The 15,948-nt window shown below is 39.5% G+C and overlaps 2 protein-coding genes across 3 annotated transcripts; both read right to left on the bottom strand.

Annotated features, from left to right (window-relative positions):
* Window positions 1–467: 467 nt before the first annotated feature.
* On the bottom strand, window positions 468–6,833 carry LOC145466439 (ATP-dependent RNA helicase DHX33-like). Its single transcript, XM_081450161.1, has 5 exons — window positions 5,902–6,833; window positions 4,692–4,780; window positions 4,099–4,281; window positions 2,515–2,846; window positions 468–2,077 (listed from the first exon to the last, which is right to left on the bottom strand). Exons 1-5 carry the CDS (start codon window positions 6,732–6,734, stop codon window positions 1,403–1,405), a joined length of 2,112 nt encoding a protein of 703 aa, XP_081306287.1. The 5' UTR covers window positions 6,735–6,833; the 3' UTR covers window positions 468–1,402.
* Window positions 6,834–8,045: 1,212 nt separating this feature from the next.
* On the bottom strand, window positions 8,046–15,900 carry LOC145466434 (nucleolar protein 9-like). 2 transcript variants are annotated; one of them, XM_081450155.1, is made up of 7 exons: window positions 15,199–15,900; window positions 13,738–14,059; window positions 12,999–13,197; window positions 12,149–12,430; window positions 10,956–11,192; window positions 9,843–10,139; window positions 8,046–8,949 (listed from the first exon to the last, which is right to left on the bottom strand). In XM_081450155.1, exons 1-7 carry the CDS (start codon window positions 15,821–15,823, stop codon window positions 8,725–8,727), a joined length of 2,187 nt encoding a protein of 728 aa, XP_081306281.1. In that variant the 5' UTR covers window positions 15,824–15,900; the 3' UTR covers window positions 8,046–8,724. The 2 variants fall into 2 exon arrangements, with proteins under 2 accessions (XP_081306281.1, XP_081306280.1); XM_081450154.1 differs by having other exon boundaries at window positions 8,127–8,949; window positions 9,750–10,139.
* Window positions 15,901–15,948: the final 48 nt, after the last annotated feature.

Below are 15,948 nucleotides of genomic sequence, written 5' to 3'. Positions count from 1 at the left end.
TGGAGATCTTTTTGACTTCTTTCCCTCCCAAACAAGCAGCACCCAAACAAGTTCAAACTTCATGAGGGTGCCTGACACTGATGGTCAACGACTTCAAAATTTTGTCAACTTTTGCTCTTGTTTTATCTGTCTTTACTATTTTTTTAGAAAGTCCATGAGAGGGAATAAAGACTTTGATCTTCTGCCCCACCCATCCCTTAACAAAATCAAGGTTTTGGACTGAAGAGACAGTGTCTTGGCTGATCCATCGTTTTGTATAACTTGTAATAGAACAATGAAACATACCAAAATTGGTGAAGGCAAAGAGATATTTAGCTAAAAGAAAAAAAGTAAAGAATAAAAGATTCAAAATTTCCCCAGAGTGGCTATTTTGATTTCTTCACATTCCATCACAAAATCAATTTATTATTATTCAACTAATTCTCGCTATAGTTTAAAACGCACTCCCTGATGCAAACCAGAAAACCTCTTGACTACACTTGTTTTCTGAAAATCAAGTTTTTAATTATTACAGTATTCACAATGAAACATGTATAATCTTCAATGTGCAAATATGTGGTCATATCCATCAACTTTGGGAGTGACAAGGACTGACAATAAAACTATTCCCAGTTACAAAAATTCAACTGTTGTCGTTAATAATAAACAACTACATTTTTAATTATAATAGCACTGACTTTTGGTCTCTTTAAATTACATGTACACTCCAAGGGGAGCTTCAAAATAAAAGTGATAGAATATTTGTTCGTAGCATTCGGAAACTGAAAAAAAATAGAACTAAATTAAAGGTACCAGACTTTTACTTTATGTCCATGTCTAATGTACAGGTGTAAAGGTGCTTCTTGTGTCTGATTTAGCTTCGTAAATCAACTTTATAGACAGTAGCATAGTTAGTACTAAACACCAAACAAGGCTATAGCCAGTATGAGGGCAAACCGAGGCACTTGCGTCAGTCATTTTTTCATTCTTATTTTTGTGGAAGGAGAAGGTTAAACAATGCTAAAGAGAATTTAACCACGGGCATCATAATTTTTTTCTGGCTATGGTCCTGCTAAGGTAGTTGAAAAAATTCAGTCATGACAAAACATGCGAGAGTTTCAATTTGAAAACTCCATACATGTGTAAGTGGCAACCAAGACACCTTGGTCAATGCAAGTGCAAGCACCCCAATGACTGCCATCCCTGTGGGGTTATAGCATATAAATATTGTAATGACTATTATATTTCAGTCTATTAACATCAAACTCAGACAGGTAACATTTTTGGCTCAGTGGTGTATGGTCAGTACAAACAAATTTCATTTCAGCAATAGAAGGATGCAGTCAATGTTCTCCTTAATGCATTAAAACTTCAACTTTGAATTGATATCTTTGTTCTGTTTAAAACTTCAACTTTGTTTTGATTAATAAGAATGAACTGATGTCGGCAGGGAATGAAGTCTGTGTTCTTTAAAATAGTTTGGTGCAGCCTCACGAAGCCAAGAGGGATCGACGACACACACATCGCGCATGTAGCACTTCGAAGTTTGAATAAGTTCATTGTAAACAAGATACTGTGGCTTACAACTGAACAAGGCTGATGTAGGATGAATGGCGACTGGCTGCCGATGTGTCACAGTCTGGTATGTTCCATCAAGCTGAAGCTCAGCAGCATTCATGAAAAGTCCCATGGCAAGACAACGACGGATATTTACAGTGTCCTTGCCACAAGAATTCAAAGGAAATTCCAGTCTTGTGCATATATCTCTTAGTTGCTTCCTTATATCCATGACTCTTTTAACAGTCTGTGAGTTAATGAAGTGCTGATGGCACCATTCCTTGTTGCCATTGACGGCTTTGTAGGCTCGGTAAATATTCAGAAGAGTCATCTGATCACCTTCTGATGAAATGAACTTCTTGCGTACTGCTATGGCATGATCACGTTTACTCTGTGGGGTGTATGTGAGTGAGTCCACAGACAAAAGGGCCACAATGGTAATTATCTCCTCACTGCAGTTAAATTCTCGAGATGCCAAGATCACTTTGGCCAGTCTGGGCTCCAATGGAAAATCAGCCATTTGACGGCCTAGGGGCATCAGCTAAAATGAAAATAAATCAATTAGGAGAGACTGTTGGGCCCAGATTTGGGCTGTAGATCTTTAGAGTTCAATAAATTAAATACTCTTATCAAGAGCAGTTTTCAATTGAGTGTAGCCACACTAGAACCAAAGTAAACATGTTGGCCAATAATAAGGGACACAGACGATCAAGTAAACTAATCAAAATTCAAAGTAACTATATGTACCTGATGTGAAGTGTGGGCAAACGTGTGTGAGTGAGTCACAATTGGTTTTGGTGTTACTTCTGATTTGATCATGTACATGTAAGTTAAGCGTATGCCGAGTATTTTGAGCCAATCAAATAGCATATATATTCTAATGCAAAACCAAAGGAAGTGCAATTTATATTCAACAGTCAAGTTTAAACTGTTCTAAGTGCACAATGTAAGGTGCTTTGTATTGGAACTAATTCATACCTCGTAACCACCGTTCCCTCTTCGTACTGCACCAAGCACCACCAACTGTTCTAGTGCATTTTCTAGAGCATCTTGTGGTGGGCGATCAAGGAAGTCAAAATGAAGCACATCAGAAATGCCAAGAGCCATGAGCTGCAGAACAACACTAGCTAAGTTGCACTGCTGGATTTCTGGAGTAGTCATCTCCTTTAGTTCATCAAATTGTTCCTCCGTGTAAAGACGATAACACACTCCACTAGTTTCACGTCCTGCTCGTCCTAAGCGCTGCCTTGCCTGTGCCTTTGAAACTGGTTGTACTTTCAGTATGTCAAGACCAGTTTTAGGATGAAAAGCTGGCGAAAAGACAATTTATTTATCAATCAACCAGGGAAACCTGAAACAAGTAGTCTAACCTTCAGGCCCTAGTTGTTCAAAGGATGGATAATGCTATCCACTGGATAAATTGCTATCAAGTGGATAAACATTAACAAAACAAACAGGGCTATCCACTGGATAGTGATTTATCTGGTGGATAGCATTATCCACCTTTCGAACAACCCGAGCCAGTTTGGACCGTAACCTATCAACTCAGTGCCATTAAATCTCTAGTTTGAAAAGCATGAAATGACTGGTATTTCTCCTCCTCCTCCTTTGATAGGATTATACTAGTCAATCCAATGGTTAAGGTCAGAATTATTTTAATTTGCGAGTACAAATTAAATTACTCAACTGGGTGGAGAAAGGTACATGTACTATGAGAGTAACGTCTGCACAAGAACACAACGCAATGACCCTGGTCAGGGCTTGGACAGAGACAACTTGACCTAGAGTCTAGCACACTAACTATTAAGTCACTACTGACAATTCTTTCAGTACTACTTAAGTACATGAAACAAACAGGCAGCCTACACACATCTAGGCAGCCTACCTGTGTGTTCTATGAAAAATTAAAAGAAAATATATCATTCTATGTTATATTAAAGATGATTTCCAGTCCGTACTGTGCAGTTTCAGCACCCTACTGTTAAGCAAAAAAAAAAAAAAAAAAACCCTCACTCGATAGAATGCGAATCAATGTTATTTGTTACAAACCACATACCTTATCTTTGGGGCCTTCCAAATTCTTTTTCCAACTACTTCATTGGTTTTTACCGCTGCAAAGTTGTTTCATCAAGTGGCAAGAGAAAGAATGAAACATAGAGCTTCCCGTTGCTTCCCATCCATAATGGTGGTTGACATGAAACTTTGAATTTACTTCATGTATGTAGTTGTGAAATGTTTACATTTTGTGCCATTGTGCATGAAACAAAAAAAATGCAAACAATTCTTGAGAGTGCGCAGTACGAGCTGGAAATCATATTAAGGTCATGCTAACGGTGAACACTCGGCGTTTTTTGTACAATTTCTAGTGAATATACATGCAGAATGAGGGCTTTTTACATCAACGACATACAAGAGTAGCTAGTGCTTTTGCACTGTAAAGTGCTAACCTTTTACATTAACTGGAAAACCTCCATTCTATAGTCACCGAAAAAAAACACAAACAAATGTCAAGTGTTTAAAGTTGAGTGTCCTTACTGCAATATTGTAATGTGTTCAACCTACCTTTCCCCTTTACAAATCCTGTATCCACAACATATTTCACTCCTGGGATTGTAATTGATGTTTCTGCAATGTTTGTTGCCAGAATAACTTTCCTTTTCCCAAGAGGAGCATAAATGAACACTTTCATTTGATGCTGTGATGGTAGAGCAGCAAACATGGGGCACACCAAAAGTTCAGGGCATTCTGTTCACAGAAAAGAACAATGTTATCATTTCTCTTGACAGACACAATTGTATTTATACTTATTTAAATCTACCTTATTGGTATGCTTTGACGGCACATCAAACGAGTTTGGTTGAGCCATAGTTTGTATTTTGGCAAGATGTACATGTACATGTGCACTGTAGTTGAGCCAAAATACCCATGGTGAGACCAAAGGAGCCTGGCATGCTGTGGAAGCAAGGCTTTCATTAGGATGTGATTAGTATTAGTTGGTAAATAAATTTACTCTCCATAGGTAATAAATTAAATGTATTAAAGGCAGTAATCAGGGCTTATGTGCCACTTAGCATTAATGGGATGGCTGAAGGTGAAGGTGAAGGTGAAGGCAGTAATAAGAATTTATATCATACAGACTTTAGGGACTGACTGACCTGGCCCACAGTGTTGTGCACAGTCTGTTACCAGCTTTGCTAAAGATTCAATTTCATCCTGCCCAGTCAGGAAAACAAGAATGTCACCACTATACAGAATCAAAACAGGTTAGTAAACGTTTGAAGTTGTCCCTCAGAATCATGTTGGGTGATTAAATGGATGATTTGATTAAGGTGTTGAGCTACTGTATTTCTTTTTATTCCAAGCTTTTGCCAATCTGCGGCATTATCAGGGAATGTGGCATCCCCCTGGCTCCCCGATGATGCCATAGATAAACGATGGTATTTGACTTGCACTATATAATCAAGCAAGCAAAACTCTTGCTGGTGAAATTGTATACTCTTTCATAGTGGCTATGTCAGTAGGTCATGAAATGTTAACAATCAGCTGAGGCTTGAAGCCTCCTAGTTTACCTAGGGATGGGAGCACCACGAAAGAAGTAGGAGTCAAGAGACAAAGACAAGAGAAGCAGGAGAGAAGGGAATGAAAAGAGGAGGTTCTGATCCCCATGTCAATGCCCCACTGCCCAGCCTTTACTTGCAAGCACAGCATTAGCAGAATATTTCCTATTCCATTCAGATGTTGTAGCTCAACAGACTCTAGGTTTTTGCTCAAATATTTTGATCTTTTGTGTACAGAAACATTTGATGAACCTCTGTAAAGCTGTTAACCTGAATGCCATCAGGCATGTGTATGGAATTTTCTCAGATTATTCTTGAGCAGGGGAAGCATTAATCATGTGAAGAGAAGTGTTTGTTTATGTTATGTAACAGGAATCCAGTGGCACCTATGCAGTTTGGATGACAAGTGCTAAAGACATCTGTGGTCAAGTGTCCACCACAGATGATACCCTTGATTGACATCTCAATCAAACTCGATAGACACCTCCAGCGATACTCAGTCAACACCCGCTCAACATCTCGGTCTACAGTCAGTTGAGAGTCTGCTAATTTTTGCAGACATGTCATCAAGTGTCGATCGATAAAATTAATATTAGTCCATTGACACTCTGCCAACGATCGACTTATTGCCGATCGAGTGTCGATTGAGATGTTGAATGAGTGTCAATCTAGTGTAGACTGAGTGTCAATCGACATGTCAATCAAGTGTCCAGCGAGATATCAATTGAGGGCATCAATCAACACTCAAATGTGGATGCCTTTAGTACACATGATCCTGGAGTTCTAAGTATTTTATGCTAATATTTACCCAGGTGGCATTTCTTGGTGGAGTTGCATGACCGTCACAAGTGCAGCATGAACATAATCCTTTTGTTGCTCAACTGCATACATCACCTGCACGGGATGCTGTCGGCCTTCAATGTACAACACTTGAGCACTGCTAAAATAACGCGAGAAATGTTCCGCTTCTAACGTGGCAGACATGACAACGATCTTAAGAGGTTTCATATTTTTCTCTCTCCTTGTCTTCTGAGCTGATTTCACAACACCAAAAAGGACGTCAGTATGCACAGTTCGCTCATGTGCTTCGTCTAAAATGACAACAGAGTATCGGTGAAGCATAGGATCGCTCACAGCTTCTCTCAGTAGCATTCCGTCTGTCATGTATTTAACGCGAGTTTTCGCGGAAGTCACGTCCTCGAACCGCACCGTGTAGCCTACTTCTTCTCCCAGCTGAACGCTCATCTCCTTAGCGACCCTCTGTGCGATGCTGATCGCCGCAACACGTCGGGGTTGCGTGCATGCGATGGCCCCGAGTTTCGTCAAACGCACCTCGTGAAGATATTGAGGGATTTGAGTTGTCTTCCCGCTGCCCGTTTCTCCAACAATAATCACATTTTCCTTCCTCCGTACCTCAGCAATTATTGCATTGCGTCCGGTGTAGATCGGCAAATGAAAGCGCTGCTTTCTTGCGGGACTGTGGCTTGTCTGGTGGCCGTGGTGGTGGTGTCTTGAATTCCCGTTAGTTTCACGCTGTGTGCCATTACCAGCCGCATCTGACACGGAAAACGATCGAAATAAAGTTCTTTTTGCCGAAGGACTGCCAGTATCGGAGAGTGATCTCTTCACTCTTGGATACATCACGCTTGTAAGTATTTTTCAACGTGAAGAACTACGTTTCAAAAAGGCCAAAGAGACTACAACCGAGGCACACCTGGTCCGCCATCTTTCTTTTCACCTAGTGCGTCATGTAGGAGAAACGAAAATACCTCAGTCTCCAGACTTCTCTCAACTTTACTTCATGGTTTCGGTTGAACTATGCAAGGAAAATATCGACATCACAGTCCACGAAATTCATACAGAAACCAAAAAGAATCCTACAAATTCGTTGCGAACTGTGGTTTTAAAAATAACTTAACCTGTATAGACATCGTTCGCACAGTGACATGTATACCTCTAGTTATGGACTCCCGTCCGAGTTCATATACACCTTTCAATGTGGAAACTGAATCTCATGGTTAGATGACTAGCCTGACTTCCTTCTGGAATACTGACTCAGTTACCTCGAGATAACGTGAGTCATTCCAAACAGCAGGCTTCCAATGGCTCAATGGAAATTTATCTTATCCTTCCCTGTTATTGCTTGAGCCTGGGAAGATTGCAAGCAGAGTGTTAAATAAAAAACATAAATAGAATTCTACCGATATACTAATGCAAATGTTGCAATCTGATTGGCTGAGGTACTCATACATTATCAGCCATTGGTGAGTGGCCAGTGGCTGGCGGTGGTCCACATACTGTAATGCTTTCGCGTTTCTCCACTGTTTCGAGTTAAATTTAAAAATATGACAAGATAATTCAGTACAGATAATTGACCGTCATGCGACTTTTAAAACTTCCAAACTTTTCAATGAACTGATGAACGCGTACAAACAAAGACGAGCTTCAAACAACAATTCAATCCGCCAATGGAAATCGCTAATTTTAAAGAAATTTAGTTAGAATTCTACTAAAACAAGAAGATTATTCGCTCTCGCGATTTCCATGAGGTGATTGGGATTCCAGCCTTACCAACTATCACCTCAGAAATCTCGGGCTCATAATCTTATTGTTAAATAGTTCAAGTGCTTTTGTCCAGTTTTTATTGTTCAGGCTCTGGTTGTTCGAAAAGTAGATAACGCTTTCCGCCGGATAAATCACTATCTAGCGGATAGCGTGGTTTGTTTTGTTAACACTTATCCGCTGGATGGTGATTCATCCGGTGGATAGCGTTATCCAGCCTCCAAACAACCGAGGCCTGAACTGACAGAGTAATTAAAACCACAATCGCTGAAAAAGCAGTCCATTACGCTATGAACACGAAAATACTTACCATAACAAGTCTCCTTTTGAAAAACAAGCGGGATTTCACGACAAAACTTAAATTGAGGTAACTTATTCAGTGAGCACCTCAGAAAATTGACGCGTCGCGTCGAGCGCCAATCTGCGTCAACTCTTACGATTTGCTGCGAGATGCTACGAAGGGAAACACTATCGAAACTTCAGCTTTTAAAAATACCGAGGCTGTAGGGACATGTATCGCATCACTTTACTGCACCAATCGGCGATTGGTGCAGGGTAAAAGTTTCTTCGGAAACTAATGACTTTCTATTATTTGCTTTTTGACACACTCAAATTTCTGTACTCTGCACCAAGGAGAAATTGCTTGTATCCACTATGTCGATAATATTACAAAGCTTTGTTGTGTTAAGGTTGTTAAAATACTAGGGCTTGAATTAAAGCAGCAGCAACAACAACAACTGCAACAACATGAACACCACCATTATGAAAACAAATCCACACAACAGTGAGTAGGTGACTTTTCCTTCAAAATTCCACTTTCCAAAATTGTTTGAGCGAGCAGTGTTAGTTAGAGAAAATTCCGAGTATCACAACTTCGGTCACTCAGTTACAAGAAAGATAGATTTCTCGTTTCGACCTAAGACGAAGTTTGGGTGGGTTTCGCGATTCAAAGTCAAGTCCTAAAAGTGGAAGGATCAAAGGTTTTATATATATTGCATTTGTGGTCAAATATAGTTTATCGCAAACTTGTCTAAACTCTTTTTGGTTTCTACTCAAGACCGCAGCTGTGCTATGTTTGCTTCTTCTTTTTCTGTTGTTTTTTAGACATTTTCTCAGCCTTTGTGGCTTTGATGGCGTCCGTAATGAATTCTAACTCAGCAACATTGTCATTTTCACTTGAATCGTTGTATTCGCTTTTCTTCGTTTTGCTCTTTTTGTGTCCAGACTGTTTCTGTTTCTTTTTGTTTTCAAACAGAGCAGGAACTGACTCCTTAGCGCCATCACTATCAGATTCCTGAAAAAACAAAATTAAAATAAAATTAAACATCAACTTCCATTGCTAAAGTTATATCCAGTGTTACTCCAATGTCACGTTATATCTTTTTGTTTCTCTTTCTATTTTCTAGTTTGCTACATGGACTACTTCCTGGTATTAGCAAAAGCTATTAATATGAAAAAAAAGCGCTTCGTCAACTCAGAAGAACCCAATGAAATGTATCGTGCCAGGCTCGCACGTTCAGTCAGGGTTTTCTTCATCTTTCTGTTGGGTTTCCAAACTTCTCAACCAATCAAACGTCTAAGATTCGTATGTGCAATTAACGGCACGTGGCTATCGAGTCTTAACCCGCTCTCCAGATTACCTCGCTTTTTGATTGGTCAAACAATGGGAAAACCAACATAAAAGTGTCAAAAAAAAAAAAAAACTTCATGGAGTGACGATGGAGACCCTTTAGCCAGCCATTGGTCCAGTAAAGCGTAAAACTACAATTTTGTAGGGAACCTGAAAATAATAGTCTACTAAGATAGAAAAACATCAAAGGGATAATTTTAAACCATAAAGGAACAAGGATCGTTAAGGATGGAGAAGATTAACACGGATTACAAACCGCGAACTTGAAAAATCTAGGCTAAAAATTTCAAGATGCGCAAACCGTGACGTAGTTTCTTCAAGTTTACACAGTTTTGTTTCACCAGAAAAAGAGAATTATAGTTTCGTTACTTTTCACGTAAACATTTTTCGTGCAATCGAAATAAAATGGATGGTGTTTCAGTTGAGGGTATATCATAGATTTTTTTCGCCTGAGCAGTCCTTACCCCTTCAGAATCAGCAGCATGTTTTCCACTTGCAGTGAAACCCAAAGCGGCCATTTCAGGAGCAAGCTTTGAAAACTTGCGGTCGTCCTTTACCTTAGCTTTCTTGTTCTGTTTTGCACTGTCTTCTCTCTCTTCTAAAATCTCCTCCAGTAGCTTTCTTTTCCTGGCTGCTCTCTGTTCCTTTTCATGCCATGTATTGTCCTTTCTTTTAAAATGCTCGACACCGCAATTTTTCAACACAATTCTGCCATAAAAGTTGCTAGTTAGTTGTTGCTCACTGAGAGCCAATTCCTGTGTAATGTCTTCCTTGTGTTTGACTTCTGCTTGTCTCCAACACGTTTCCACAACATGGCTACCTTGTTTCTCGCATGCAAGTTTTGCAAAGGTCCCCTGAAAAATCAAGACGTATATTTTAAGCTGGAAGCAATAGGAGACGGGCGTAAGTTATAGAAATTCCAAATGTGTCCCAAAAAAGTCTGGAAATTTTCAGTAGTGTTTTCCTGCCTGTACTGTACTGTACTGCCTTCATGCAGCCCTGTAAGTATTCAGTCTCTCTATTTACGGACCAACCTTAGGGAGGTAAATGACTTAATACTTATTTTTTTCCTCTCTCTCAGATCAGTTCATTTTTTTTAAACTCACGAAAGCGTTACCGTGAATGTGGGAAGAGATCGGAAAATCCAGGATGTATTAAAAACAAATCAGCTTACAAAATTTGTTACCTGCCCTCTTGAAAAAAAAAATAAACAATTTTAAAATTATAGTGGAAGCACTTCTTGTTATTCTTTGCAAAGTCTTTAAAATGGTTTTCCACACAAAAGTAGACTATTTCAAATTTAGGAGGGATTACAAAGTAATACAGTAACAATCTAAAAATATTTGTTGCAAGTCTGACACTCATGGTAAACACTAACTGGACCTTCAGTCTGAAGATCAAAATGTTATTTCTCTGCACTTTAGTCCGTAAAGATTTTGAGAATTTGGTAGTTTATCATGGCAGCAAGACCTTAGACTGATTGTAGTCAGCCTCTTTTCCTAGGATCCAACAAATGTTTACCATTCCCAATGCATGCAACAGAAAAACAGACAAAGCTGACAGCATTCTTTTATATGCATTCCCATCAACTGGCTGACAGTGCCTCAAAACTATACAGAGAAAATGGTTTTCAATCATTTTTCATATAACTCTCATGACAGAAGCTGTACCTTTAAATACTCAATAAGCATGTGTTTCTTCTCTGATGGCACCGATCTGCTCTTCAAGAAAGCTTCAATAGCATATGAACCCATTGGGTCATTAGCAAGGGTCACAAGGTCTTCCAGTGACAGACTGAGCAAGCTCTTGACCAACTTGCTTGGGTCTTCAAAGTCAAACAATGTCTTCAGCAAGAGGGCTCCATGGAAGTTGATGGATTTAAGTTTTGCAGTGGGTGGGGATGCTTCCTAAAAAGATAAAAATACATTGCTATTAACATCTACATTAGAGTGGCTTTCAATTGAGTGTTGTAAAACCAAACCAAAGTAATCACTCTAGCTAACCAAACAGGACACGGATAACTTCAGCAAACCAATTAAGACTCCAAGCAAATGCATGCAGCTGATGCAAAGCACAGGAAAATATGTGGAACCAGTCAGGATTGAAGATGACAGGTGATATGGTAGCCTGTGTAGCTTGGCGGTTTAAGCAATTTTTTAAGGAATTTGAGGGTGAGTGCACATAGTGGCAAAGCCACAAAAACGAGCGGTGAAGTTGTCTCAGTTGTCTCTCTCCCAGGCTCCCAGCTTGTCATCGTGGCTTTGCCGCTTTCTTAGGTCACTCAAATTGCTTAAAAACTGCCAAGCTACACAGGCTAGTGATATGGCCACAATATCAATGTAATTTGATAAAAATGTTTGCCAAATACATGTAGCCTCTGTTTAATATACTTTTCTGTTTTGACTTGCCAAGAAAGTTAAGAAGAGAAACAAGACATCATAAACAAAAACTTTCATGTGAAAAGGCATATAATCTATGCTTCACTTGGTTCTTAACCAGTTCCTTTCAGGGCTATCACAAAGTTTTGATTCACCTGTAGCCGTGATCTTCACTACAGTAACAAACATGTTACTTTATGGATGAATTGTACATTATATCATTTACAGGTAAGTTTACCCATAACATCAAGGGCCCATCAAGCATGCTCCGCCATAACAGGTGCGGGTTACGGCCCTTATAGACAGCCCTGCTTTAAATATGATTTGAAGTACATGTAGGTGGTTGGGCACTACCCATCAGATAGCAATAAGAGTCCAGGGTTAATTTTTGAAATCTGTTTAGCACTATTGCTGGCCATCCACAAAAGAATACCGGTGGCTCTCCCACAGGTGCCTCGTCTTACTGAAAGTACCGCTAAACTCACCACAGAGTTACTGTTTTCTTCACTAACTTTTTCTTTTTCATCTGGCTCTGGCTTTGTTCCATAGAAAATTTCATATGTTGTTAATGAGGATATCAGTACAACAGCGCTGTTTCGTTCAACTTTTCCTTCACAGTGGAATGCTCGTAACAAAGCTTTTAACATCTTTTTTTGCTTTATCACAAACCGGACTGCAACTTCTGCCATTCTGACCACAACACCCATATGCCCCAGTGCAAGGAGATCCTCCAAATATGGCAGCAACTCAGCAATCATCTGTTCTGCCTAAAATTAATGAGTCACAATGAAGACAGACCATGTTGAATTTAGGAGTTTAAATTACGGTTAGTACACAGGTGTTTGCATTCTAATTTATTTCTTTACCTCACAAAGTTACAATGTGTAGTTCCAGAAAATATCCATACCTGCCCCACAGAAGGGATTTTGTCCAAGAGCCCCCACCTCTCTCAAAATTTCAATTAAGCTTCAAACATTTCTTTACATTTTTTGTTCTTAGAGAACTCCCCATCTCCCCAGGAATTTCCAATCCCTTCTGTGGGGGAAGGGGGAGGGGGAGGGGGAATATAGGTATTTTCTGGAACTTCTTAATGGTAATAATAGCATGGTTGTTTCCCATAACCTGGGGCTGGTAGATTTTGGGTTCAGGCTGGTGGATTCTATACTTTGGGCAACTGAAGTTTTTTGGGGTAAAATTTGAGAAAGTAGTACTGTAAGCGATGAAAATTATTGTCTTCATTTTAGCTTTTAATTGATCAATCATGCTTGTGGGATGGAAATGTCTCAGGTCTCTCATAAATGGTACACAAGAACAAACGAATCACTATTTGCCAACCTGTGATTTCTCTCTAGTACTTGCCATCAGATGCTGTACAATAAAGTTAGCAATAGGATGACTGGACAACTGAACCAAGTGGTCACTGAAGTAAGAGTTGTAGATCTCCTGCCAAAGCTCTGGTGTAACAACATGCAGAATTTTTTCTGTTAGGTGACTGCTGATCTCATTGGCAAGAAGAACAGGAACTCGGTAGTTGCTGAAAACAATTTTGTATTGTAAAGTTGAACCTGGGTTAACGTTTTCTAACTTGCTTTAACTGAATTTCAGGTGTAAATTAAGTCCGTCCATCTGACTGTCCATTCACCCTCTTCATGTAAATCAATGTGAAATGTCACTTTGCAAAGTTACAATGAGAGTAATAGGTAATTTTATATGTCTTACAAGATTTGAAATTCTGGAAGGAAGAAAAAAAACAGTTCTCAGTAAAGTCAAAGCGTTTTATTATGTCATAGATACTTAAGTTGGTGTAAGGAGCTTGGCTGCTGAGTTAAAGGCATCTGTAGTTACATCAGGTCTTATGTATACATTGTAAGTCTTCACACCTCATTTGCCCAGTTGGTATTAGAAAATTCATCTGCTGCTGTTTCTAAACACAATATAGCACAACTTGTGTTCTGACTTATAGCGCAAGGTTTGTTAGCCCCAAGCCAACCTCTCCTCCTCGGACAGGCTGTGACAGTAATGTATCGTAAAAGCATTTTCAAAGAAAATCTTTATATTTTGAGAACACACCCACCTTTCTTGTTCTTTTACACCTTCATCAACTTCACCTAATTCCTTCGATTCCCTTGGACCTTTGATCTTTCCTCTCTTACTACTGAACATGTCAATTTGTGACATGACTGCCTTACACAACTTCATACATAAAGACTGATCCTTCCTGTGCAAAACCAACAGGAGCGTCTGCAGAAGGGGGTTACTGACTGGATGAAGAGATAACTTTTGCAGCTCCATTTTCATTATGACCTTGGTGAGTTTTTTCAGAATTGGTGGAAAACTCTCTGGAACTGCAACGGTCTCCATGGGTTTGATAGCATTTGCTCCAAAAGCATTTCCCACTGGTTAAAAAAGAAAGAATACGGTAACGTCAGAAATGGCAGTCGGGAATAGATTCTAAAGACACACTAAATCACATGGATACACCTTGCATAACTACAATATCAATTTTAGATCCCATTTCAAAAAAAACTATTTAGAAACAGGGGTGGATCCAGAAAAATGTTTGTCCATTCCATCATAATTTAACTTTAACTTTACTTTTTCTGAATGATGGATGTGACTGAGTCATGTGAATCATGTGACGGGCATGAGAATGTATTAGCCATGCACATGTAGTTTTTCAAAATATTTAGTATAAATCATGAACAAGCCTTCACACCAAATAGGGACTTGTCCTTATACCCCCTCTAAACTTCTGTCACAGGTGGATTCACCTGTGACAGCATCTAGTTACTATGCACCTTTGCCTTCATGGCCAGTAATGGTTCACGCCAGTTTCCCTACTTGTTGAGTTCGCTATGCTCAAGTTTGCTTCATGTTCTCTAACCAAAGGCCTAGTCCGCTTCCTCAGCTAACCAAGTTTGACCCGGCAGTGGTCAAAAGAAGGAGGAATAATCTATATATGCATTAAGTTTTAGGTCTATATATTTTTGTTTTGTGAAGCTTTAGTTTGTTGCAGGAGCCCAACACTAGGAGCGTGCACCTACCCCATATTCCTGTCACAGAGTTTTCACAGACCGATCTGTTTTTAGTTAGAATTTACAGTCAATTCAGACCCCCGAAGGAACCTCAGTGACCAATCACAAGCATGGACTTAATTTTTAACTGAGATCATCATTTCACTGGAAGATGAAAAGAAAAGCAATTTTTTTCCCTTGCCAATGTGCGCCCGTGTAGACCGAAACCTATTTTGTGGGAAAAGAAGTCTAAAAATAGACTGGTCTGTAAAAATGCTACATAGGCTTACTATAGGAGTTGCATGCTCCTAGTGATGGGCTCCTGTTTGTCAATAGTAGCAAATGCGAATTAAATAGGTAGCAAACTGGAAGATGTGGTTAGCGAACGCGTAGTGAACTTGAACATAGCAAACTCAACAGGTAGTGAAACCAACCCCACTAGGTAGATATATGTAACCATGAAGTGGCAAGTACATGTAGCTATCAGTTAAATTCTCTTAGTTTCAAATGATAATGAATACCTTGAGTTAGCTTGATGAATTGCTTTTTCTCATCTGACTGATTACTTCTTTCTCTACTCTGCCGAGAGGCTCGACTACGAACAACATTGTCTGCAACTTTCACACCTCCCAGCACCTCGATTGCTGCCCTTACAACATGGCTCCCATAAATATGGTTAACAAGTTCTGATAAGTTCTCTTTAAGACAGTCGCACAGGCTCAAAAAGAGCTCCTCTGCACTTTTTAAGTCTTCAACGTCGTGATCAATTTCCCTGACTTTACTGCGTTCCGATCTTATTGCCTTTGGAATGACACAAACCAGAGATTGCAACACGTGACTACCGAATTTATCCATGGCGATTTTGCAGAAATGATCTTCTACATTCTGCATCACTTTGCGGATCTGAACATCACTTAAATAAACAATAAGCTTTTCCATAGTTCTGCTTACAATCAAATCACAGAAAAGCTTCACTTCGTTGTTTTCCACTTGTGTGAACACGTTTTCAACGAAGAGCTTTCGACTTTCTTCGTCCTCAAAATCGTCCTCGTTTATCACATCTTCCACCCTCTTGAAGTAGCCAAAGGTTTGCTCATCGAGCGCAGATGCTACCTTAACCTGCTTCTTGGCCTTCTTGTCTTTCATCCTAATTCATTTACTTTGAAAAGCACCAGAAAATGACCCAAAATTTCTTAGACATCAAGGTCGAGATGGTCCGCCATATTGAAACCACGTATGGACTTAGGATCCTAGCCTTATTAGATCAACTA

This window comes from Orbicella franksi, chromosome 13, assembly GCF_964199315.1.
Source record: "Orbicella franksi chromosome 13, jaOrbFran1.1, whole genome shotgun sequence".
NCBI classification, from domain to species: Eukaryota; Metazoa; Cnidaria; class Anthozoa; order Scleractinia; family Merulinidae; genus Orbicella; species Orbicella franksi.
This window is presented reverse-complemented; position numbering and strand designations above follow the sequence as displayed.